Raw genomic sequence first — 27,631 nt, 5'->3', positions numbered from 1 at the left:
CTATGAAATGCCAAAAAAAAATTTTAATAAGGAGTAAAATACAAACAAAGGTATGAAAACAAAAAAGCAATGCCCGGTGATGGGTATTAAGGAGGGCACATATTGCACGGAGCACTGGGTGTTATACGCAATGAATCATAGAGCACTACATCCAAAACTAATGATGTACTGTATGGTGACTAACATAACATAAAAAAAAAAAAAGAAAAGCAATGCCACCTACAGTCTAGAAATGTTAAAGAATTCTGGAAAGATAGAAGGTGGGCAAGATCACATCTATAGAGATACAAATAAAGGAAAACACTGTGATGGGAAAATGACAAGGGAGCCAGGCCACAGGATAAAAGTGGTTTTTAAGCATTCCTCAGAGCAGTTGCTAAAGGGGGAGAAATGGTCAGAGTAAGCCTAGTCAATACATCTCCCCTCTCTAATTTGTAGTAAGCAGTGGACAGCAATGGTGTTTCCCAAAGCCGAAAGTGGAGTGTGGGCAATGCGGCCCTGGGAGGCAGGGCAATGTTCCAAAAAATAAAAATTTCTTCATTGGGGTGCCTGGGTGTCTCAGTCGGTTGGCTCAGGTGGTGATCTCAGGGTCCTGGGATGAGTCCTGCATAGGGCTTCCTGCTCAGCAGGGAGCCTGCTTCTCCCTCTCCACCCCCCCCACCCTCACCCCTGCTTGTGCGCAATTGCTCTCTCTCTCCTCTCTCTCTCAAATAAAATCTTTTAATAAAAATAAAAATTTCTTCATGAAATTAAAAAAAACATTTGAATGATAGACATTACTGGAGAGCAAAATAGTGAACTGGAAGATGAAGTCAAAGAATTTTCTCATGATACAGTGTAAAAGAAAAAATTATATATGTGTGTGTGTATATATATATGCATACCCATATATATGTATGAGTATGAATTCATACATATAAATGAGTGACAGTAAGCTTAAGATGCAGGGAAAGATGGATCAGGAAATGTTAATATGTAACCAGAAAAATTAAACAGAAAGAAGATATATAAACATTTACACATCCAGCTGGAAATAGACACTTAGCATCAATTCCTCCTTCTTTTGCCAAGTGTACTCCAATTGGTGTGGTGGAAATGATCCTTCCCCCATTCTCAGTCCATGCAATTCAGTTGACTCCAAGTATGACTTTGACAAAAGGCATGTAACTCAGATCTGAATAATCCGATCATTGTTTTTCTGGCTATGGTGACTAAGATATTGAATTTATAACTTAATTAGAGCCAGTGGTACATCATGAAATTTTGTAGAGCTGGTAGAAAATTCAGTGATTATACCCATAGATATAAATTTGAAAGATTTCAGCCAGGTGCTGCTGTAGGTGAGCCTTCAAAGAAGTGGAGAAATCTCTTGCTCTTGATGTAAAAAAGAGAAAGAGAGGAACAGCTTAAAAAAAAGATTTTATTGGTTTATCTGAGAGAGAGAGAGTGAGAGAGCACAAGACAGGGAAAGGAGAAGCAGACTCCCCACTGAACAGGGAGCCTGACTCAGGGCTTGATCTCAGGACCCCAGGATCATGACCTGAGCCAAGGCAGACGCTTAACTGACTGAGCCACCCAGGTGCCCCAAGAAACAGCTTTGATGACATTAAGTCCCGGATCCATCTGGATCTTAAGCTAGTTCTACAACAGACCTTTTTAGTTTTGGAGCCAATTAATTCTAGTTTGGGTTAAGCCAGTTCTGGTTGTGTTTTTCTATTAGTTGCCATGAAAAGATGCTTAACCTATGTAGAAATAAATAATGATAGGGGCGCCTGGGTGGCTCAGTCGTTAAGCATCTGCCTTCGGCTCAGGTCATGATTCCAGGGTCCTGGGATCGAGCCCCGCATCGGGCTCCCTGCTCAGTGGGAAGCCTGCTTCTCCCTCTCCCACTCCCACTGCTTGTGTTCCCTCTCTCGCTGTGTCTCTCTCTGTCAAATAAATAAATAAAATCTTTAAAAAAAAAGAAGAAATAAATAATGATATTAAACAAAAGAGAAGAAAATTTCCCAGAGCCCAAGAAAGATAATCACTAGATTAGAAGCAACCACAGAGTACAGAACAAGATAAACAACAGAAAATCCCCACTGAGTTACATGATGGTGAAATTTCAGAACACAAAGAATATAGTAAAAGTCCTAAAGGTTTCAGAGAAAAAAGTGAAGTACCAAGAAATGAATGAGAAATAGCTTGACATAAGACACTTTATCTGCAAATATTGGATGGAAAAAGGGAACAATAAAGTTAAAATTTCTGAGGGAAAATGACTTTGAAAGAGTTTTGTATCTATTAAACTGCTATCTAATAGGAAGCCAAAATAAGGAGATTTTTGGACATGCAAGGACCTAGGCATGTTACCACCAAATAATACTTTTCTGGCAGAATTACTTACATATAGAATCTAGAAAAATTAATACGAATCCAAGAAAAAGAATTACAAAGATTGTGAGAAACAACAATTTACAATTGTCTAAATATTTTATAAAGTTTAATTTCTTAAAAATCAGAAACTAAAATACTGGGTGTATTAATATGGATAGAAGAGACACTTAGGGAGGAAAGAAATGCAAGCATGCTAAGCTTATTATATTGTAAATGGGGAAGATATAGACAATCATTAACTTTTGAGGTTAACAAAAATCTTAAGTCATTTAAACAAGTAACAACAATATGATATTTTGATGACTTCTCATCAGAAACAATGGAGGACAGAATAATATTTGAAGTCCTTAGGGCGCCTGGGTGGCTCAGATGGTTAAGCGTCTGCCTTCGGCTCAGGTCATGATCCCAGGGTCCTGGGATCGAGCCCCACATGGGTCTCCTGGCTCAGCAGGGAGTCTGCTTCTCCCTCTCCCTCTGCCTCTCTCACTGCTCATGCTCTCTCTCTCTCTCTATCTCAAATGAATAAATAAAATCTTTAAAAAAAAAAAATTGAAGTCCTTAAAAAAAAAAATAACTGTTAAACAGAAGTTCTCCATCCAGCAAAAGTGTGCCTTAACATTTTTCAAACAGAACTGCCTTACAAAAAATTCCAAAAAAGTCCTCCAGATTGAAAAGAGAGGACACTATACAGTAACTCAAATCTACAGGAAGAAATGAGTAGTGGATATGGTAAATACAACACTATATTTTGGAGTGCATAACATAAGAAAATAACATTTTAAAAACCTACCAATAAATGAGAATGGTTTTCTAAAAGAATTGTTGGACACAAAAGAAGGCAGTAAAGAAAGAACAGATGGTAGAAAAAGATAGGAGACGTAGAAAACAAGTATCAAAATATAAGTATCATAGCAACAATTACATTAAATGTCAAAGACTAAACATTAATTAAAAGGCAGAGACTATCAAGCTGGATAAAAGAGCAATATCTAACTCTACTATATACAGGAAACACACTTTAAAGACACAAATAGGTTAAAAGTAAAAGGATGGAAAAAGATTTACTATGGAAACAATAAATATGTGATATCTGCAATAGCTATCTCAGACAAAACCGACTTTAACAGGAAATATTACTAAAGACAAAAAAATCTTGTAATGATAAAGGAAAAATACAACAGGAAACCAATAATTACAAATATGCATACATCTAAGAACAGAAGATCCCCAAAATGAAGTAAATACTGAACAGAATGAAGAGACTAGACAATTTAACAATTATAATTGAAATGTTAATACTCCCCTCTCAGTATCTGATAGAAGAATAGACAGAAAATCACTAAGAATATAGAAGGCTTGAGCAGCACTATTAACTAACTGGACCTAATAACCTATTGAGAAACTTGACCAAACCACAGAAGAATACACTTTCTTTTCAAGTAATAATCTCCAGGATAGACCACATGCCAGCCATAAAACATGTTTCAACAAGTCTACATTTGAATTTAGACAGACTAAAATCATACAAAGTATGTTTCCTGACCACAACCAGATTGGATTAGAATTCAACAACTGAAAGAAATTTGGGGAAACCCCACATATTTGGAAATTAAACATTACACTTCCAAAAAATAACTTATGAGTAAAAGCAGCAGCTACAAATGAAAACAACAACAAATTAGAGTTTATGGGATGCCACTAACACAATGTTTAAAAATATCTTGTAGCTTTAAATGCTTACAGTAGAAGGATGAAAGATCTAAAATCAATAACCTAAGGTTACATACCAAGGAAGTAGAGAAAGAAGAGCATATCAAACCCAAAGTAATTAGGAAGAAAAATCAGAGAGAAAAAAACAATGAAAACAATGAAACCTAAAGTAGAAAGACAATAGAGAAAAACCAATAAAATTAAAAACTGGTTCTTTGTAAATATCAAGAAATTTGATAAACCATTAGCCAGAAAAGAGAGATGACACGAATTATCAAAATCAGGAATGAAAGAGGGGACATTACTGCAGGTCCTATAAGAATTAAAAGGATTATAAGGGAATTTTATGAATAAACTTATGCCAAAAATAGACAAATTAGATGAATAGATAAAGTTATTGAAAGGCACAAATTACCCAAATTTACTCAAGAAAAGTACAAATTCAGAAAAGACCTATAAAAAGATAAGAAAAGTGAATTGGTAATTAAATATATTCCCAGAAAGAAAACAAAAAGCCCAGACAACCCAATTCATCAGGCTGCACTGGTGACTTGTAACAGAAATCTTAGAAAGAAATAACAATATTATGTGTACTACTTCAGGAAATAGAAGGGAACAGTTCTCAACTCCATCAGTGAGGCCACTTACACTGATACCAAAGCCATACAGAGACATTACACAGAAGAAAAGCTACAGACCAATATTCTTCATGAATGTAAACACCAAAATCCTTAACAAAATATTAGCAAACTGGGGCGCCTGGGTGGCTCAGTTGGTTAAGCGACTGCCTTCGGCTCAGGTCATGATCCTAGAGTCCTGGGATCGAGTCCCGCATCGGGCTCCCTGCTCAACAGGGAGTCTGCTTCTCCCTCTGACCCTCCCCCTCTCATGTGCTCTCTCTCTCTCTCTCTCTCTCAAATAAATAAATAAAATCTTAAAAAAAAAAAATTAGCAAACTGAATTCAGCAACATATAAAATGTTGACTTAATATTAGAAAATCAATTAATGTAAAATAATAGAATAAATGAGAAAAAGCACACAATCACCTCAATAGCTGTAGAGAAAGCATCAGATAAAATTTAACATCCCCTCATGATTAACAACTCTTAACAAAGTCATCATGGAAGATATGTTCCTCAACCTAATAATAGGTAATTATGAAAATTCTAATATTAACATCATACTCAATGGTGAAAAACAATGCATTTCCCCTAAGACTGGGAAAGAGGCAAGATGTCCACTCTCTGGACATCTATTCAACAATGTCCTGGAGCTTCTAACCAGTGCATTATGGTGGAAAAAAAGAAGTTAAAGGCATATAGTTGGGAAAGAAAGAAGCAAACTGTCCTATTAGAGCAAAAGACATGATCTTATATGTATAAGTTTCTAAGAAATCCAGAAAAAAAAAAAACTATTAAAGTTAATGAGCAAGATTAACAAGGTTGTAGGTTCTAAGAGCAATATAAAAATTCAAATTTTATTTTTATATTTATTTTTTAAAGATTTATTTATGTGACACAGAGAGAGACACAGTGAGAGAGGGAACACAAGCAGGGGGAGTGGGAGAGGGAGAAGCAGGCTTCCCGCTGAGCAGGGAGTCCGATGTGGGGCTCGATCCCAGGATCCTGGGATCATGACCTGAGCCGAAGGCAGATGCTTAACCGACTGAGCCACCCAGGTACCCCTATCTTTATACTTTAACAACAGATAATCTGAAAGTGAAATTAAGAAAACAATTCTGTTCAAAATACCTTAAAACTAATAAAATTCTTAGGAATACATTTAACAACAACAAAGTATATGACCTGTCCATGGAAAACTGTAAAACCCTGCTGAGAGAAACCAAGAAACATCTACATAATAGAGAAAAATGCCATGTTTCTGGATTAGGAGACTTGATATTGTTAAGATGGCACTTCTGCCAAACTGATATATAGACTAAATGCAATTCCTCTCAAAATCCTTGCAAGCTTTTCCATGGAAATTGACAAGCTGATCCTAAAATTTATAGTGCAAAGAACTTAGAATAGCCAAACCAATTTGGAAAAAGAAGAACAAATTTGGAGGATTTACACTATCTGATTTCAAAATTTACCATGAAGCTACAAAATCAAGACTGTGTGGTATTGACTTACTTATGCACAGACTTATCAATGGAATCGAATATGAAGTCTAGAAACAAACCCATATATTTATGGTCATTTGATTTTTGACCATGGTCCCAAGGCAAGTCTATGAAGAAAGCATAGTTTTATTTAACAAATGGTAACAAGTGAATATCCATATGCAATAAAAATGAACTTATACCTCTACGTCACACCCCATACAAAAATTAACTCAAAATGAATGTAAGAGAATAAAATCATAAGCCTTTTTATTGTGAACATAAGCAAAAATTGCTGTATATGACACCCAAAGCACAATCCATAAAAACTAATTAGACGCTTATCAAAATTAAGTTTCACTTCTCAAAAGACACCATTAAGAAAATAAAGAGAAGCCACAGACTGCAAAAATTTGTGAATCATTCATCTGACACAAGACTTGCATCCAGAATAAAGAACTCTTACAACCTAATATTAAGAAGACAACTCAATTTAAATAAGCAAAATAATTTAATAAGCATTTTGTTAAGAAGATGTATGAATGGCTAATAAGAAACAAGAAACAAAAAACAGTCTCATTAGCCATTAGGGAAATGCCAATTAAAACCATAATGATATACCACTATATACACACTAGAATGATTATAATCAAAAAGATTGCTGACACCAAGTTTTTGTGAGGATACAGAGAAACTGGAATCCTCATACAGTGCTGGTGGGCATGTAAAATGGCCCAGCAACTTTGGAAAATGGTTTGGCAGTTTCATACAAAGCCAAACACATACTTATCATATGACCCAGCAATTCACTGCCAGGTATTTAACCAAGAGAAATGAAAATATGTGTCCACAGAAAGATTTGTATGAAAAACTTCATAGCAGCATTACTTATGATAAACTAAAATTAAAAATAATCCAAATACCCATCAACTAGTAAATGGTGATAAACTTCAATATTATCCTTCTAAGGAATTCCATTCCATGGGTGGAATTGATGGCAATCTGCAAAATCTATTGATAGATTTTTTTGGGGGGGGGGGAGCTTCCATAGTCCCAAAATATAATCATGCCACATTACCTGCCCTTATGTTCAGCCCAGTAGCCCTCTAGGTCAAGTAGTCCACAAACCTTTATTTAGCACAGGATGTATGCCAGGTCCTGGAGCCATGAGGGTCTTAAAACAGGTGCTGGAGATTGCCAGGTGATTATGACCATCCAGGGCCTTAAAGAAGCACACAGATTGTCCCAACAACAGACTGCCGAAGCTAAGTTTTGGCCTGTGCAAAGTGTAATCAGTTCTTGAAAGTTTTTTTTTCTTTCTAACCTTGTAGCCTAAACATAGTTGCTACAGTTTCAAAGCCTCCACTGAATGAAAAGAGAGAAGCAGCCTCTTCAGCTGAGAGGAGACACCTTCCACTCCACAACTTACACCCATGCTGTTGATTAATAGATGCAGGGCAGGCCCATGAAGATAAGCCTTTCACAAACAAAGCTGAGGGTAAACAAGCCGGCCGCAGTCAATGCGATTTAACCTTTAACCTAACAGTCATTTTTTTTTTAGCCATTCTGAAACACCAAATCGTGAGATTAGTATTGGCATCCACAGGAAATGGGACCTGAGGTTCAAAGGGACCTGATCTAGTTGCTCAAATCAGTGCTAGGATTTAATCTCTCTCCCTATTCTTCTGGAAAGAGAAGTTTTCATTAAAATCTTATTTCCAACTCAAAGAGTCTAAAATGAAAAGGGAAATCCAACCTCAGAAGCTTTGGGGGGGGGGGGGGGGAAATCCTAAAAAAGAAAAATCTTCCCAACGGACTCAGTTATTCTCTCATTCTCAATTCCCCCCTCCCTTCCCTCCCCTCCACCGCCCGCCGCGGTCCTGCGGATGGGCGGTTCTTACTGTTTTTATTATAAAAGATTCCAGAGTCCTTGGATCCACCCAGACCTGACACCTTGACTCAGGGGGTGCGCGGCCGAGCCAGGCAAGTCGCGCGTGCTCTGGGCCCGAAGCGGCGAACGGGGGACGGTCTCGGCGCGGCCACAAGGTCTGCGTCCCTGCCTCTTCCCCGCGCCCCTCTTGCTTCCTACGCTGCCGGCAGCCCGGGACGCGGAACCCCTTCCAGAAGTTCTCTCGGCCTGGGGGAGAGCGAGTTGCCGGCAGCTCTCCGCGCTCCCGCGTCTCAGGTGCCCGCGCTCGTGGGGAGCAGCTGGTGCAGGTGGCGCCGGGGTGCGGTCGATGAGGCGCAGCCTGAGGAAGATGCTGAGCCCTGGGGAGCAGGAAGAGCCCCAGGGCGCAGTCTACCAGGGCGTGGAGAACGACATGGACGACTCCAAGGACTCGCTTAAGGTACCCCGGGCGATGGGCGGGGGGGACGGGTCCGGAGCCCGGGCGGGGGCGGCAGTGCTTAACTCTGCCCTGCGGCGTTCGGGGTTTGCCAGCCGGCAGCCCCGGGACGGGAGGACGCCGGGCACTGGGGACCTTCTCAGAATTGGGGGGGTGGCGGTGGGCGCGAGGGGCCGCGTTAATGAGGCGCCCCAGCAGCGCCTGCTGTGTCCTTTCTGTTTGCCTGCGGGTTTGCTCAACCTGCCCTTACCCCTGCGGGGGCACCTGCAGTCTGGGGAGACTTACCCCAAAGTACTGGGACTGGCGGGACTGGCGAGTTCCTCCAGGGAGTGGGGGCGTCAGGAAGGACTGTGGAAGAGGAGGCCCTCTGACGTTGGCTAGGTGGTCTTCGCGAGGCGCTGAGGGCTAGGATGGGCTTGAGTCGTTTGCGCGGTTCCCGGGACACCCTGGCGTCCGGAGAGGCACACTGGCCCCAGAGGGCACGGTCAGGGCACAGAGGCTGTTGAGGGCTCAGCAAACCCGCCCCTGGCTTTCCTCACACGGTCAGCAGGAGGAAGCGTCTCTTTTTAAACGTTAAAATATCACGTCTTTCCAACCTACCCCCCCCACCTCAAATCCATTTCCTGAAGTGGAATCAAGTTAACAGTGCCTCATGTATTTTCCAGAGCGCGGGGAAGGGGGAGTTTGCACAAATACACACACGTGACTTACAAAATTATATTTTAGAGTACTTTAAAATTCACCTGGAGATGTACCTCACTCTTTTTTGCAGCTTTATAGTATTCCCTTGTGTGAATGTATCATGATTTACCTAACTAGTTCAGCATGAGTAGACACTTAGGTTGTGTTTTTGTTTTATTTTGCTATCACACACGTGATTGTGTTTGTGAGTGTGAGTACAGCTGATTCTGTTAGTATATTAGTGAATATGTATGCATGTCAAAGTCTTAGCAGGACCAAGAGGTATGTACAGCTTTAATTTTGATAGAAATCACCAGATTGACCTCTAAATAGGTTGCACAAATTGACACTGTTGCCAATAGTGTGAGTCCGGCATGTGTAGTAAATCACACAAACTGACAAACCAGACTTCTCCTATTTGCGCATACAGATTAAACACTGGCTTTTTTTCCCCCTCCCCCTTAATAATAGCATATTAACTAGGGTCTTTTGGCTTAATCCAAAGAACTGAGATCATGAGCTGACTTCAAGTGCCAGGATAGTGTCTTTGGAATTAATATTATGGACTGTAAGAAAATTTTACATTTCAAAAATCTCGTCAGAAATACTTCACTTACCAATGTGGTTTTGTTTTCAAGAGGTATTTGCTGAAGGATTTCTGTAACACAGAGTCTCAAACTTCATGTTTTTAATTGTCTTCATTTAGTTTTATGGCCTAAGTCAAGTAGAGCTATTTATGTTATTTAAGGCTTTTAGAAGCTACAATAGAGCTTGTAGTTGGAAGGGTTTATGTATTTTATTACCTACAGTAATTATAGATCATTCTGTAGGAATGTCAGTGGTGAGACTAATTACAAATCAGTACCATAATATTGTGGAGAGTTCTGACTCTAAGGATTTCCTGATTAAAAATATATGGTGTATAGTATTTTCTCCAGCATAGACACACCATGTCAGGAATACTAACAAAATCAAAGAATGGAAGAAACCTTAGAAGATGAGAAATGTAGAAAAAGAACCATCTGACTGAGGCCTTTACCTTTTTCCATGACTTACTTTCAAGAGTTAATACTTTAGCATTTGACTCTTCATTTGTTACAATCTTTCACCTAGCTTCCCTCTTTTTTTTACCCCATTACTGCTTATATGTATTAAAGCAACCTAGAACAAATGTATTTGATATCTGTTTTAAAGTGCTTAGAATTAGCTTCTTTAAAAGTGATCTAATCTGTTATGTTCTGTATCTAGTCATATAGTTTGGAATCCAAAAGAATCTGAAGTAACCCTGTGACAATAAAAAACTATATTGAATGAATATATAATAATTTTGTCTAAATGACATCCTTGGATTACTTTCAGAACCTTAAGAAGTCTCTTCAAGGGGCGCCTGGGTGGCTCAGTCATTAAGCGTCTGCCTTCAGCTCAGGTCATGATCTCAGGGTCCTGGGATCAAGCCCCGCATTGGGTTCCCTGCTTGGCAGGAAGCCTGCTTCTCCCTCTCCCACTCCCCCTGCTTGTGTTCCTGCTCTTGCTGTCTGTCAAATAAATAAATAAAAATCTTTAAAAAAAGAAAAAAAAAAGGTCTCTTCAAAACCTGACTTAACATGTCATGTACTGAATTCAGACTGTTTAACATATCTGATGAGCTTATATAAAGTACTTAGAGGCTCTTTTGTCATTGTGAATTCAGCAGTACCTTATGAGCATCTGAACCTAGTACTTGTTCTCAAGAGTGTGTAATTGGGTTTGTGTTGACAGCACATCACTGAACAGACCTGTAAATTGTTCTCTCTGGCACTGTGGGGTGGGCAGTGTAATCCCTTTCTTATCACTGGGAGAACATCAAATTCAAGTGCTAAAATACTTCCAAATGTAATTAGACACTTTCTTTGATAGAGTGAGACATTGAGAAATAGCTTATTTCTGTAAGAACCTCATTTTTAATTTATTACTGAATCTGTTTAAATTTGGAAATGGTTGCATGCTCATTGTTCTATCCTTCATTCACTAAAATTATGTGTAGTTACATAGAATTTTGTAGTTGAAAAGTGATACATGTGTATTTAAAGACTCATAGAAAAATGATTTCTTTGGTACTATTCTGTGATAACAGCAAAAACCAAAGTTCAAACTTCTAAGGGATTTTGTTTTATTTATTTCAACCTGGTATTTATTGAATGGATCCTTTTTGTTGTTGAGTAAATCCTAATATGCTCCATGTTTATTAACTATATTAAAACACATTAAGTACTTTAACACTTAATTTTATTTCATATGTGTCAAACATGACCAGTCACAGCCAAAGGTAGAATTAAAGCAAGTACCTGGATCATTTGTTTGGAGGAGGTTTCTGTATTTTCAGGAAGTAGTTATTTTACGGTGGTTTCTATGAAAAGCTACTGTCTTGTACAATGTTTTTGTTTCATGTGATGAAATATTTGATAAGAAATACCTTCAGAAAAAAATCAGATGTATTATTTGGTCACATACTTGCAAAGCTGGGGGCAACACTGAGAAATAATTTTAGTCTGTATATTAGCGTAGCCCTGGAATGATGTTCCATTCCTTTTTCCCACTGATTTTTAAAAAGGTAGTCTGGGGAAATTCTAGTGTGTCCATATGGCCCAACTGTTGCTCTGTAAGAGCTCTGGATTTTCCTTATTTCTCTCTTTCCTTCACTCTCTCTTTTTGGAAAACCTATTTACATATATAAAGTATCATGCAAAACAAGTATCCAGATGTGTAGCGCACATTCAGCACAGACAGTGTGAGGAATGAACTAGAGTGTTTCTCAAACTTTTTCTGTGTCTTAGAATCCCTTTAAACTTAAAATTGGTGATTCCAAAGAATGCTTGTTTATGGGGTTAAAGCTAGAGACAGAAAGAAAGGCTAGGCTAGAGAATGGCATCTTGTAGCTCTCGTGAGAGCCTCAAGGAGGAGGGTGAATTTAGGAGGGCATCAGGAAGGTGGATTGGAAAGGAAAGAGAGCAGGGCACACTTCATTCAGGTGGACAGCCTGGTATAGCTCAAGCTAAGCACTACGTGAACACGGCACAGCATGGTGCTAGAAGAGGCTGGCTTCTGGAATAGAACACTTGTGTGCAATTCAGGGACATGTCAGAGTTTGGCTACAGCCTCAGTTTTGGCCCAAACTCTGCAATTCAGCTTTGGCTTTGCCTTTGGCAATCAAATATCAAAATACCTAATTCAATGCCATTTCTGGTGTCTTTGGACCGGTGTGTTATCAGTGATACCATCATATCTAAACAATGTAAAAATGTTAGCAATAGAATAAGGTATGTTGTTCATATCTGTTGATAATACCTAAATACTCCCTTTCAAATATAAGGAATTCTAGAAGCAACTTTGAATAACACTCTTGTCAGTCAATTGAAGTGTAATTAATAAATATGATTATAATTATTTTGAAGATTTTTTTTTAAAGATTTTATTTGAGAGAGAGAATGAGAGAGAGCACGAGAGTGGGGTGAGGGGCAGAGGGAGAAGCAGACTCCCCCCTGAGCAGGGAGTCCAATGAGGGGCTTGATCCCTGGACTCCGGGATCATGACCTGAGCCGAAGGCAGACGCTTAACCGACTGAGCCACCCAGGTACCCCCAATTTTGAAAAGTCTTAATTTTTTGTATAAAACAGATACTAAGAATTTTCAAGTAGGGAACTAGAATAGATTGTCAGTTAATATAGATACTAAAAGAGAATACTTAATTTTTAGAAAAACCGTATACTTTTGATCTAAAATGTTTATGAAAATTTAAATAATGCAAGGCAGGATAATAGAAGCAAGTTCATCACATGAAGATTTTTATAAAATTTTGTTTGCAATAGTAACATTAATATCAAATGAAATTATTTTTAAAGATTTATTTAATTTTTAGTAAGTTTATTCTGTTTAGGCCATGAGACTTTCTAGAAAAAGTTCTGTTTGGGAATTTTTCATATCTTGTGAGAATGAATCAAAAGCAGAATGTCAATATTGTCACCACAAAATTTTACAAGGAAAAGACACAATGTCATTTATGATAAATCATCCTCAGTCCAGTCATAATAAAGAATATAAAAAGCATGAGGAAGAAAAGAGAGTATTAGAGAAAAATAAGGTATTCAAAAAAAGCTCTCACTTCTCCCCTGACATCAGTGGAAATGAGCATGTGTTTGGAGCTACACTTTCACAGGGCCACTGTGCCAAAAACTTACTGAACTGGCTTTCCAAAGGCTATTCTTATGGTTTAAAATATTTTAGTCTGTCACACAACTCATTCTATGATAATGGTTTTTACCTCCGCTTCAGTTTCTCTCGTATGTTGGTTTTTCCATCGTTGACCAGTCAGCCAAAATACATATTCCATGCATCTCCTGTTCAAGTTCTGACTTTGCCATTTACTGGGTGCCTTTGGGCAAATTGTGTAACCTCTCCGTGTCCTTGTGTCCTAGTCCTATTTACTTTATCATAAGCATGATAAATAGTTTTGGATGATAGTAACCTTTTAACAATTAACTTGTTTTGAGGTGCCTGGGCAGCTCAGTTGGTTACTCGTCTGACTCTTGATTTTGGTTCAAGTCATGATCTTAGGGTTGTGGTATTGAGTCCCACATTGGGCTCCACCCTCACCAGATTCTCTCTCTCCTTCTCCCTCTGCCCCTCCCAACTTAAAAATTACCTTGTATTATTAAGTTTTACATATGCTCGTTGGAGGTAACAATTTTTTATATACTTCCAGGTGGTTTTTGAAGGAAGTACATGTAGATTTAAAAACCTTATGAAGAAACGAAAGAAATTAAGCAAATATGATATGAATGCATCCCCTTTGCACCATGCTGCGGAAGAAGGTCAAGTGGAGCTGTTGGAGATGATCATCAATGACTCCTCTTTTGAAGGTCACAGGATGTTACAATGAGTGCTGTATAAGTCCATCATCCCATTAGATTCATTGGGAAGAGTGGTATGAAGTAATTTTGAAGGGCAGATTAGTTCCAGATTATAAAGGGCTTGAATATCTCACTCAGGAGTGTGACTTTTCCCTTCAGGCCAGTTTCCACTGAAATACTGCAAAGGATGGTTCAGGGATTTGGGACATTGCACAACATGCAGAGATTTTGTTTATATACATTTTATGTATTCTTCTTTACTATTTCCACTGAGGTCATTCTGTACTTAAATTGCATCATTGAACAAAATCAAGGCTCGTATCCAGCTTCGTGCACACACAGCCATGTTTGAGAAACTCAGCTGTAGTCACATAAGGAAGGGCGATGCCACAGATTTAAGCAGTGAGATATTGTGATAAGACCTTTATTATTTAAGATGATTCCATCAGTATTGTGGGATATGGATTGGAAGTGGAAGCCCAATTGAAAAGCTACTTTAGTAGCAAAGAGTCCATGAGGGTTTTGAGATTGCAATAGGGAGAAAGGGAGAGAATCAAGAGCTATTTTGCATGTAGAATGGACAGTGCTTGATAAGAGATTGAGTGTGAGGAGTAAGCAGCAAGCAGTTGAACTGACTTTGAGATTTCTAATTTAGGAGATTAGGCTAATAGTGTAGCTATCCAGAAAAGAAGGCATATAAAAAGAACAGAAGAAAAGTGAGAATGAGGTGTGAATAATAATGAATTTGGTTTGGTCATACTAAGTCTGAAAGGTCCAGAGGACCTCTACTTGGAAATATCCAGTAGACTAGTTCTAGTAGCTAGTGTTCTAGTAGACTAGAACTCTAGAAGGAAGAGAGCTGCCCCCACAGGGCCATTGTTCATAGAAAGTATCTGAAGCTATGGAAGTACATGGAAATCCTTTAGGGGACCGTGAAATTGACAGCAAAGGTAGCTTAAGGGTAGGGCACTGCCATTAAGGATCAGATGGCAGAGGAAAAGCCGGCAAGAGAGTGGTGAAGAAGGCGGTGGATAAGAGATTGATGGTACAGAAGCCCGGGGAAGAGTTATCAGATAGATGCATAATAAGGGTAACTGCACCCAAGAGCTCAAGTAGGAAGATCACAATAACCCTTGTGTTAAAGGGCCTCATTGACCTTTGTAAAAATGATTTCTGAAAACTGATAGAGATAAAAGTCAAATTCAAGTTATTTAATTAGTGAATGGGAATTTATTATTGTAGGCCCCTGCTTAAGTTTGGTGCTGAATGAAATGCTTGAATGGAGTGACTTGATCAGACAGAATGGTCAAAGGATGTATATGAGTATGAGAGAGTGGGAGTGTGTGTGTGTGGGCGGGGGGGATGTTGCTGAGAATGAGGTACTTGGATGAATGAAAGGAGAGTGGAAAGATAAATTTTAAAAGGAGGAAAATGGTGAGGTGGCGCCTGGGTGGCTCAGTCGTTTAGCATCTGCCTTCAGCTCAGGTCATGATCCCAGGGTCCTGGGATCGAGCCCCACATCGAGCTCCCTGCTCCGCGGGAATCCTGCTTCTCCCTCTCCCACTCCCCCTGCTTGTGTTCCCTCTCTCGCTGTGTCTCTCTCTGTCAAATAAACAAAATCTTTAAAAAAAAAAAAAAAAGGAAAATGGGCAGTGTGCCTGCAGCATGGTTGCACATGGTCCCCAAATCCTATTCATGACTAAATACTTCCCCCTCCTCAGACATAATAATATCCTGCCACGAATTAAAAAGGCTGATAAAGCTGACAGTCATGTATATTTTAGAATAGATATAAGACACTGCTGTATAAAAGGTTATATTCTTATGCTGAGCTCACAGGGTAAATAGTACAATATGGTGCTTTATAGAAAGAAGTGGAAACCGTGTGTGGCATTAGGGGCACAAGCTCTAATTCCAGTCTTAATGGTTTATTAGTGGTGTGTCTTTTTTCTCATTAACATTTTTTTGAACCATTGCTATGGGCCACTATACTAAGATCTTTGAAGACATGATTTGATATTCTCCCCCGCCCACCCGAAGCGTTGTGAAGTATATATGTATTTTAAGCTTTCCCCTCCCTCCCTCCCTCCCTCTCCCCCACCCCTTCCTACCAAATTTGAATATAATAACACTGAGGTTCAAAGAGTAAGGCAGTTTACAGAACTCCATACTGGTTGTGTAACACTGGCAAAGTTTTGAACCTCTAGGCCTCATTTTTCTTTATTTTTCTGAAAAAAATGGTCATGGTTCCTTGTGGGCTGTTGAAGGGTTGAGTGCAATAATGGTCGTATGGAACTTAGTGTTTCTGGCATATAGTTACTGCTTTTATATAAGCTCAATATTTTATAACTATCCTCGAAGTCATAGTGCAGATAAAAACATATAGCAACAGGAGAATCTGTTTCTTGTGGATGCTATAGACAGACATCTAACTCATTTGACAAAGTCCGTGCCGTACTTCAGCATATCCTCTGTAGGTGTCCATTAGATGTTTCCTGAGAACTGAAGCTATATTTTAATGTTTTTATAAAGAGGGTGAAGCCTATGTCAGCAGCACTTGGCACTGAGCTTTGAAGTGAACAGGCATGCAATAGGTGTTGAATCTAGTCCAAGCAAAATCTAACTCTTATTTCGGTGTATTTTTCTAGTGCTGAATGTGATGGATGATTATGGAAATACCCCTCTGCACTGGGCCGCAGAAAAAAACCAGGTTGAAAGTGTTAAGTTTCTTCTTAGTAAAGGAGCTAACCCAAACCTCCGAAACAGCAACATGATGGCACCCCTTCACATAGCTGTGCAGAGCTTGCACAACGAGGTGATGAAGGTAAGGCTGCTCCCTGCTCCCCATCATAGCATGGGCCAGGACTCAGGTCCAGTGGTCTCTGCCTGAGCCACTGAGCCAGAGTGGCCAACCTAGCCTACCAGGATGGACAAAATATAGTGATTATAACATTAGTTTTGCTTTTGACCAACCAATGATGATTGATGATGATAGTCTTATCTTTAAGACTAGAGATAAGAAGATTTCTTATATATCAGCATTTTAAGAGAAGTTTTATATGTTTCAATTTTTTAATCCTCATTAAAAGAAACAGAACTGTGTACTAAGACTATTATCACTATTTCATAGCTGACGGAACTGAGGCACAGAGAGAATGAAATAATTTGCCTAATGTCGTATAACTGGTTGAAAGCAAAAATTAGGAATTTTGTTCTCATCTTTATGTTTGTGAGTTAATGCTTTACTTTTTTTTACCTGACTGATAACATGATAAAAAGGAAGATAGTGATGAATGAATGCCTCAGTGAAGACAGAAAGCATAATTGTGACTTACTATTTTTGTTAGACAACATGCCTTAGTGGATGGCATGTCTTGGCAGAAGACATAATGATACTTTTGGGGGAATTTCTTATTTTTTCCAAGGCTTCAGAGTGTTGTCAAATAAAGGAAATGCTGGTGAATGCCAAAAGGGTGAGTTTTAGGCCAAGGCTTTTAAACTGCATTGCAGAGTCTCTCGGACATATGGGAAGACACACATGGTTACTTAAAGAGCACTGAAATTTACAAATGGATCAGGTTCCACATATTCATTTCTGAGAGAGGCAATTTGGAACTTATAATAAGTTTTCCTGAGGTAATTACATTGCAAATAATAACTTGGATATTATGCTAAGCCACATATCTTAATTAGTTCGAGTTGCTATAATAAAATACCATAGATTGTGGGCCTAAAGCAAAAACATTTATTTTTCACGGTTCTGGAGGCTGGGAAGTCCAAAATCAAGGCACTAGCCAATTTGGTGTCTGGTGGGAGTCTGCTTCCTGTTTCACATGTCTGTCATTTCACTGTGTCCTTTTTTTTTTTTTTTTTAAAGATTTTATTTATTTGACAGAGAGAGATATAGCGAGAGAGGGAACACAAGCAGGGGGAGTGGGAGAGGGAGAAGCAGGCTTCCCCGCAGAGCAGGGAGCCCGATGCGGGGCTCGATCCCAGGACCCCGGGATCATGACCTGAGCCGAAGGCAGACGCTTAACGACTGAGCCACCCAGGTGCCCCATCACTGTGTCCTTATAAAGCAGAAGGGCGAGAGAGATTTTGGGGTTTCTTTTATATTCGTCATCACCTTCTGAAGGCCCCACCTCCCAGTACCATCACATTGGGGATTAAGATTTCAACATGGATTTTGGAGGGACAAAATTAGCTGGCCCATCACACCATACCCAAACCTACTTTGTCTGTAAATCACCCAAAAAAATCCCAGGGGTGTTCTTGAGCTCCATGCTCCTTTAGCCCAGACACCTTCCTCTCAGCCCCCTGGGTCCTTGGTTCCTTGAAGCCAGGCATAGAGGGTGTTAGAGGGGCCTGCTTTCTGCTTTCCCACTGTAACTTGTATAGATAGCGTATAGCTCTGTCATTAATACCTAGCACATGGTATTGTAACCAAAATTCATGTGCTCCAGGAAACAAACTGAGTGTTACAGAAGGGGAGGGGGCTGGGGGGATGGGATAGCTGGGTGATGGGTATTAAGGAGGGCACGTGTTGTGATGAGTACTGGGTGTTGTACACAACTAATGAATCATTGAACACTACATCAAGAACTGATGATGTACGATACAGTGGCTAACTGAACATAGTAAAAAAAAAAATGAAAAAAATATTTAAAAAGATTTATTAAAAAAAAAAAGTTCATGTGGTTTTCTCCGGCTCTGGCTGGTTATCTTTGAAAGAGGGACTGTGTGCAACTAATCTAAATATCTCCATTCCTCACCACTATGGCTCCTGAATAAATGAATGAGTAAATGGGCATTTTGCCTGAAGGAGAAGGGATGAGCTTAAGTGTCCGCCCCTAAGAAGATGGTTCAGGACTGAAAAGGCCTTTGGCAGCAGGCTATTTGTTTTTTAAATGTCTGCATTGTTTGTGACCCAGATGCTTATTCTATACCATTTGCATTGGACCACTAGTGACCCTGGGGACCCCTCTCCAACCAAAGAGGCCTCTTATTTTCTCAAGGAACTCTTGTGCTTCCTCTGAAGGCTCTTTTCAGAAGGAAATGCCCATCGACTTAATTAACCTTGACTCTGAAAGTGTGATTTGGGAATTCAAAGGCAGGTAACGGTTGAATGGCTATCTTTAATTAGGAATCAGAAATGTTAAGATTAACAAGTACAGAAAGATACCACATAGAAATAGAAAAGAAAGTTTAGAAATAAGCCCATAGCTGATTTATAAAGTAGATGGGGGGTATAACAAAGAATTTCCTGGTGACACCAGAACAAGGAAAAAAAAAAAAAAGGCAGGGTTATAAGAGAATTGAAATTAGTTGCCTCTCCTTTGCTTGATCTTACCAGCCATAACTTCATCTAAAAATATTTCTAAACCCCTCCACTTCACCGGAGATGAAGTGAATGGAAGGAGGAGGAATTTTGGGGTGTGTCTCTGTGTGCTTGCAAGCCCCTCTAGGGCTGCCTCTCCCAGTTACGCCCATGGGTCCGGCCTGTACCCCACCAGCCTTTGCTGAATGTAGAATGCCTCTCCATTGTCTACTTGGCCAGCCTTCCCTCAGACCTTCCACCACTGCCTATATGCTTGTAAAGTAAAAGACTGTTGCATGTTCCCTCAAGTTCTTGTACAGATACCAGCAGTGTTTCCTGGGACACGTTGGCCTAGGGGTTAGTGGGTGGCCTTGTTTCTCTATAGCCTGTAAGCCTTAGTCCTTAGGGCTTACCCCATAGGTATCCAGTGGTTTGACCCTCCTGTGAGGCTCCCTGGATTTTTACCAAAGGGACCACTGGAGGCCACACCTGCAAACTTCCAGACTTGCCTGGTCGTGAGTGAATCTGAAGTAGGCACAGTTTAGTTGCTCTCTCTGGGATCTCTGCCACATAAAATTTTACACAGCTTTATGAAAAATTGTGCTTATGGTAGCAAGCAGTAACACACTAATAAGTACAGTAAATCTATGATCTCTGATTCTAAGAGGGCAAAGAGAGAAAAATCTCTTACAGACTCGGTAAGTTACTTTACATGGGAATCTAGAGTTTGTTGAGAACAGAATGTGAAAGTGCCTCACGTTCAGAATGAACTTGTGTTCTCGTTTTCTTTCATCCATCAATAATCTACGTGTTCTTACATACTAAAATCTCAAATTAAGTTTGTTTTATGAGCAGAGCTAATTAGTAAGCCTAATTCATTTGCTGACATATCAAGGCATATTCTATTAACAAGGGGCTCTGTGCATTTTTTTTTTTTTTTAAGTCAAGGTTTTTAGGAAACAACTTGTTTAATAAATTTTTCTTAAGAAATTGTAAGTACATATTATAGTTTTATCATAGTCTTGTTACAAGAGAAAAGGCCTCTAGTAGGCCAATTCAAAGATTCTCTCTTGGGGGAGACATTTATATGAGATAATTATTGTTAGATTTAATATAAAATAAAGACTGGTTAAAGATCTATAGATTCTTGGCCTATAATCAGTTGGAAGTCACCAGGTGAGGGGGTGTCCTGGGCATGCTACGAAGGCTCACACGCACAAGTTGTTCCTTTCCACAGTGTCAGCTTTATTCAATCATAAAGCAAAGTTAATCACAATTCTAAAGCAGGTTCAGGATTCCAAACTCAGTGACGTTTCACCATGTGATTAAACTTGGCTTCTTACACAGCCCCCGGAGCAGGACAGAAGACAAATCACACAACAAACAAGGTAACAGAAGGGTGCAGGAAGTTAACAAATCAAACTCGAAGTCAGTCTGTGGGCGCACAGTTGAGATAAGTCCGGTCCGGGTCAGCTTTTGGCACTCACTGCTTCAGATCACTCGGGCAGAGCCTTCTGCAGCAGTCTGAAGAGTCTGACAGTTTGCTGCCCAAATCCTCCCCTTTCTAAAGGGATTGAATCTGTCTTGGATCTCTGCAGACCTCCTCTGGTTTTGCTCCTTATTAGTTCTGGGGTGTCAGGTGCTGGTCCCAGCGATATCTCCTAACTGCAGTACCTTAGCTGCTTGCGTCATTGCTTCACATGAGAGACTCAATTGTGATCTCTACAGAGGTGACAGGTCTTCAGTTAAATTCCATCATTGCTTAACCATTTTGTCAGGAATGCTAAGTTATTAAATCATAGAAAAAGTTTCTATTCCGGACTAAGTTTGAATTAATTGAGTTAAGCCATACCAGTGTTACATGAACTCTCTTTTCTCTGCTGAAGAAAAATAAAGTTTTTAATTGACATTTCCCAGAATACTTAGAATAGAGGTACAAGAAAAATGGCTGGAGGGGAGAAAGCAGCCCTTCCCTTCCCACTCCCTCCTCCCTCTCTCCCTTCCTACCTCCCTTATCTCTGTGTCTCGCCCTTCTCCTCCCTTCTTCCTCTACACTCATATTCTGAATGGCTCCACAGAAGCTGTTAGTTACCATAGTTCATTTAATACAAGTGAGAAGTATTAAGTGAGCTGTTTATTAGTATCCACATTTCTTCTAGTTTCACAACTCCATATTGCCTTAATTGATGTGATATAGAAATCTCTTTCTTTCTTTTCTTTCTTTTCTTTCTTTCTCTCGCACATGCATGGGCACATGGAGGGTAGGGAGGGGTAGAGGGAAAGGGAGAGAGAGAATCTTAAGTAGGCTCCATGCCCACCACGGAGCCTGACACAGGGCTTGATCTCATGACCCTGAGATCGTGACCTGAGCCAAAATCAATAGTCAATCGCTTCACCAACTGAGCCACCCAGGTGCCCCCAAATCACCATTATTTCATCTTTTTTGAGAAAGGTATGTAGTAACTACTAAGTACGATGTTTGTGCCAGATTCTGTGGGAGAGGGATGAAAAAAGATGAATAAGGACATGGTCCCTAGCATCCAGGAGCTTATAATCTAATGGAAGACAAATTCTTTTTGGAAACTTGAAAGCTAACTGACCGTTATTCCCCTCTTTTGTGTAGGTCTTGACTGAACACAGCAGTACAGATATTAATTTGGAAGGAGAAAATGGAAACACAGCTGTGATAATCGCATGTTCCAAAGACAACAATGAAGCACTGCAAATCTTGGTTTGTATTTTAACCATTTTTCCCCATTTTCTTTCCTTCATTAGGGTAACATGAATCATTGTTATTTATAGCAGCTCTTGATTTCTCAGCAAAATATAAACTGCAGAAAATGTCAGAAAAAAATAGTTTTTTTGTGTTTCTGTATTTGTACACACTCCTTAAATCTTAAATCGATCTGAGATTGCTTACAGAAGACTCACAGGAAAACATTAAAGAATATGTGAAGAGAACCAAGTGAAAAGGAAGTATAGACAGCAAAAATGAAGGTGAAGCTCCTGGTTAGGCTAGACTACAGAATGTGAAGTAGAGTAGCTTGGATGTTAGTAAAAGTGGACCATAGTTTTTACTCTGAGCTTCTGAATAGTCTGAGGAGAGAGAAACATAGTCAACTGCAAACTTACTGTTGGGCTCATGAAATAAAAGCCAAGAGACACAGCTATTCATGTTCCCAGGACTAGAAGTTGCTGCCATGGATTCTCAGAAAGGGAGCCCTATGTGACATAATGACCAAGGTCTTTGGCCACAGCCCTAAAAGTAGGGCCAGCCCTCTCTCCGGTGGGATTTCCTGGGGTGGTTCACTGAACCTGGAGATGCCCATCTAAAATGACTGACTCTTACCCTACATACTGTCCCTTCTGAGTGTGGTGTTAGAATTCCAGAAAATAGCTTTCTTTCAACTATCCCTTAATCATGTGCATGTTATTCAGGCCAGGGTATATATTTTTGCCACTTGATTTTTTTTTCCTCCACTATGCCAGAGAGTAGGAAAATAAAAATAATTTTAGAAATCTTCCTGAATATTTAAGTTTACAAATAGGTTCTAACATGTTAATTAGATGTTTTGGAGAAAAAAATACATATTCCTATAAACTGTCATGATTGGACCAAAAAGAGGATAAAAATAAATGAATTAGCACTCAAACTAAGAGTCTAGAAAAAGAGCTTCAAATAAAACAAAAGAAAATTGTAATAAAGGAATAGTAAAGTTGTAAACAAAAATTAATGATTTTTGGATTATTTGATAAGTTGAGTTGTTTCTTTGAAAAAGAAGATAAAATAGAGCTGGTATGGGCTAAGTCTAAATAAAAGAGAAAAATATAAAGTGCAAATCACAGAGGACTTTATCTGGATATGATAGGAAATTTTAAGATGACAAAAGATCAGTATGAATAATCCTATTCTTAAAAAATTGGAAAATCCTTTTTAAATGGATAGTTAAAAGTAATTGAAATTTAGAAATTAACCAAAAGTTAATTCTCATTTATGTAGAGAACCATAAAAAATATTAAAAATGCATTATTAAGCTCTGGAGTCAGCTAATTTTACAAGCTTTTATAGATTTTACAAGTTCTTTCAAACTTTCATGGAAAAAGTTTTCATTTCAGGTAACTGTTTTGTAGCATAAGAAAAGAGTGAAAATAACCAGATTAATTTTAAGAAACAAATGTAATAATTCCAAAATTTGACAGTTTTCCTCAAAAAAATTTAGACCAATTTTACATATAAATAAACATATAGATGCAAAATCTTAAAAATACTAGCAAAATTGATTGAAATCATTAAGAGTAACACACGGTACCACATTGGCCTTATCCAGGGAATGTAGAGATAGTTTAGTATCCGATTATAGCACATCAGTTGACCTGAGCAAACCAAGCATATGATGATATCCACTTCTTTATCTTTAAATGGATAAAAATTTATCTTTAAGGTATTCTTACAAATCTGTGAGGAAAAGACTACAGAAAATTGGCAAGGGACACATGAAGTTTAATTAATTTCTTTAATCGAAGAGAAACTTTGAAATAATGAGATTCAATTTTTTTTTGTCTCTTAAATTGGAAGGATGAGGGGCGCCTGGGTGGCTCAGTCATTACGCGTCTGCCTTCAGCTCAGGTCATGATCCCAGGGTTCTGGGATCAAGCCCTGCGTCAGGCTCCCTGCTCAGCGAGAAGCCTGCTTCTCCCTCTGACCCTCCCCCTGCTTGTGTTCCCTCTCTCGCTGTGTCTCTGTCAAATAAATAAAATCTTAAAAAAAAAATTAAATTGGAAGGATGAAAAAAACTTGTTGATTTGATATTCAGGGTTAGAGAAATTTTGATGAATCAAAGAATTTCATTCACTGTGGGTGTGAATACTTTTTAATTCTCGGAATACATTCCAAGGAGATAATTAAAGCTATTACTAATATTAATGCTAGTGGTACATATATCAGATGGAGAAAACTGGGGAAAAAAAAGTATAAGTTCAGTAATAAGGATTTATTGTATAAAGTTTTGTGTATCCAAAAATGGAATATGTACTTAATAAAATCATATTTTTAAAGAATGTAAACTTTTTGAACAAAATGATCATACAGTATGCACATAATTACTTTTGAAAAGAAATAAGACAAAAAAGATCGTCTCTTAAAATGTAAACCAACACTGTCCCTCAAAAGTGAGATTATAGGTAATATTTGCTTCTTCACAGCTTCCTGCTTTTTCAGATTCTTTCCTTTTGTGAAAATAAAAGGCACTTAAAACTGAAGTTCAATGATGTATAAAAAAATGATAGTTGAAAATGATGGACTCAGAGATCAAGGTAACATTCTTTTAGTAGAGAATTTCTACTATGAAAATACCTGATTTTCATTCTTTTAGTAGAGAATTTCCATTAATGAAAATACCTGATTTTCATACTTTAACAAGAGTGCTGGTCTTACCATTTATTAATTTTACATAAATGAGAGGACAGGAATCTGGGAAATATCACTTTATTTATATAAGGTATTGAGCATAGAAATAGGAGAAGTCATGATAATATTTTAAAACACTTCATTAATTCCATTGAAAAATGTGTTAGTTGGAGTATTAAGATTGATATTTTTATGTCTACATTGTCACTTCATCTTTGGAAAATATAAAGTGTCTCTAGTTCATAATCCTAGCCTCCTTCCAAAATTACCTTCTTGCCTAGATTTCATATCCAACAAGCTTTTCTATATAGTGTTACCTATATTCTGTGGCACAGAATAATGAAATGGTCTAGGAAAGACCTTTAATTCTTGTTTATCCTTGTGATTTGGGGTTTAACTTGTGTCAGTTGACTTTTGTTTGTTTGTTTGTTTGTTCTTTTCCTCCAGTTAAATAAAGGAGCTAAGCCATGTAAATCAAATAAATGGGGATGTTTCCCTATTCACCAGGCTGCGTTCTCAGGTGCCAAAAAATGCATGGAAATAATATTAAAGTTTGGTGAGTAGAGGCTTTCATACATTATATACTATAAAGAAACCTATTCTGCTGGATGTTATTAATTTGAAAAATATTTAATAGAGTTTATACACAGGCTTTTATATAAGTCTAAATATCCTTTTTTTAAAAAATTTATTTATAATGTTTGTTCTCTTGAATTCTGTTTTCCTCTGAAGGTGAAGAACATGGATATAGCAGACAGTCTCACATTAACTTCGTGAATAATGGAAAATCTAGTCCCCTGCACATGGCTGTTCAAAGTGGTGACTTGGAGATGATTAAAATGTGCTTGGACAATGGTGCCCATTTGGAACTGATGGAAGTAATTGTTCATGTTCTACATGCTGCTTTTATTTAGGGTTGTCATAAATTAGTTTCCAAAATGCTTTATAGCTCTTTTACAGTTAATTCAGATTGCAGCAGGCATTATTTTTTGCTGCTCATGTAGAAGCAGAACAAGAGAATATCCCAGATTTCAACCTCGCCAAAGAATTTTGAGAGCTACCCAGAACACTTGCAAACACAAATACAGGACAGGTGATGATATGGATCATGATAGTAGAGGTACTGTCAGAGCTGTCAAAAGCTCTCAGACTGCAAGTAAGCAAAATTGCTAGCATGATTCTTATATTAATGCTTGATTTTGTTGACCTGGGAAGAAAAACCTCACGGCTGAATTTAGGTTATATCCTTAAATTTGGACTTAAATATTGATTCTGATATTAAAACTCTTTACAGAATGGGAAGTGCACACCCCTTCATTTTGCTGCCACCCAGGGAGCCACTGAGATTGTTAAATTGATGATATCCTCCTATTCTGGTAGCAATGATATTGTCAACGCAGTGGATGGAAATCATGAGACACTCCTTCACAGGCAGGTTTCCTACCTATCATTGTGTGTACACATTTATAGTCTGCATGTGTTAAATTATACCCTGCAAGAAAAAGTTAACACTTAGAGTAGCAGAGATTCTATAGTTCAAAAGGAAAGAACAGAGATAAAGATCCTATGTTTGAACTGGAATCTCTATGTTCCTCTGGAATTAGAGTGTTAAATAGAATTTCTTAGAAGAAAATCTCCAGTGGCATGTTCTGGATCATTTCTTAGGCCAGTGGGTATAGGCTCAAGATTAACTTTCTATATGCTCAGGAGATCGATGTACATGCTTTTCTAAGCCTTTTCTTATTTGTTTCAATTCCTTATGTGTGTCTTCTCATTTTTAGTAGGGATAATGGAGCAGTTACATCTGGATGTTCCACTTTTCCCACCTCTTTCTGCTCACCCTCACAATTTTAAGTATTTTCAAACAGTTTTTAGGAAATGGTGGCCAAGCTCCAAACAAAATAAAAGTTTAACAGGAATACACATCAGAGAAAAAAAAGCATCTGAAACTGTAGGCTTACTAGATGCTAGTGTGGACTGAGAAGGGAAAGTAAGGAGTAAATGCTTCCTGTGTGAGTGAAAGAAGGAGCTGAGATGAGCCTTCCCTCTCTCTGTCCTTGCCTTTCTCTCCCTCTCACAAATTGGTATTTGCGAATAAAAGATTGGTGATATGAAAATGGCTATTAAATCAGAACAAAAACAATAGAATAACCTCCAGACTGGAGATTCTCAAATACCTGCATATTAGAATCATGGGGGTAGTTTATAAAATCCCAACGCCAGTTCATAACCCAGATTACATCAGATTCTTTGGGATGGTCTCGGGAACTTTTTAAAACTGTATAAACTATTTCCAGGTTTTAGCCAATTTAGAAACCCAATGATCTGGATATAGTTAAAATGTGTCCATTTGGATCACAGCTTTAATGTACAAGTATGCATAAGAAGGAATTATTTTAGAAGAATAGATCATTCACTTGACCCATATGTGTCCTCAGCCTGGTGACTACTCTAGTTGGACATACTCAACTTGGACTGGCTGTAGATTTCTTGGACCAGTTCAGTCCAATTCTGATTATCCTAATACTGATCTATAATCCTGGAATGTCCTTCTAATAGCCAATGACATTTGGAGTTTATCTTGAGCTTCAAAGGGAAGTTTGCTCTTTGGGCTAGAATTCTTTTTGTTACCATAGTGCAAAGACCCCAGTACATTGTTCTGACTGAAACAGTAAGCTTTGGAGTAAGGGGAATAGGGTGCCAGCCCTATCTGGCTATGTAACATTTGGCAAGTCATTAACATCTCCCAGCCTCAATGTTAAGATCTACTGAGAATTTGCATTTTTAGTGAGCTCCCAGCT

General features: G+C 38.5%; 1 protein-coding gene across 1 annotated transcript in view; it reads left to right on the top strand.

The window, feature by feature from the left end:
• Positions 1 to 8,431: 8,431 nt before the first annotated feature.
• The window catches only part of TRPA1 (transient receptor potential cation channel subfamily A member 1), a 51,399-nt gene continuing 32,199 nt past the window's right edge, over positions 8,432 to 27,631 (top strand). The window contains exons 1-7 of the mRNA XM_032422025.1: positions 8,432 to 8,542; positions 13,959 to 14,115; positions 16,755 to 16,930; positions 22,047 to 22,154; positions 25,278 to 25,386; positions 25,563 to 25,708; positions 26,125 to 26,261. Coding sequence (XP_032277916.1) covers positions 8,432 to 8,542; positions 13,959 to 14,115; positions 16,755 to 16,930; positions 22,047 to 22,154; positions 25,278 to 25,386; positions 25,563 to 25,708; positions 26,125 to 26,261 — 944 coding nt within the window. The remainder of the gene's footprint in view (positions 8,543 to 13,958; positions 14,116 to 16,754; positions 16,931 to 22,046; positions 22,155 to 25,277; positions 25,387 to 25,562; positions 25,709 to 26,124; positions 26,262 to 27,631) is intronic.

This window comes from Phoca vitulina, unplaced genomic scaffold (assembly GCF_004348235.1).
Source record: "Phoca vitulina isolate PV1807 unplaced genomic scaffold, GSC_HSeal_1.0 scaffold25, whole genome shotgun sequence".
Classification (NCBI taxonomy): Eukaryota; Metazoa; Chordata; class Mammalia; order Carnivora; family Phocidae; genus Phoca; species Phoca vitulina.
The sequence above is the reverse complement of the archived record's forward strand: the minus strand, read 5'-3'. Positions and strand labels throughout refer to the sequence as shown.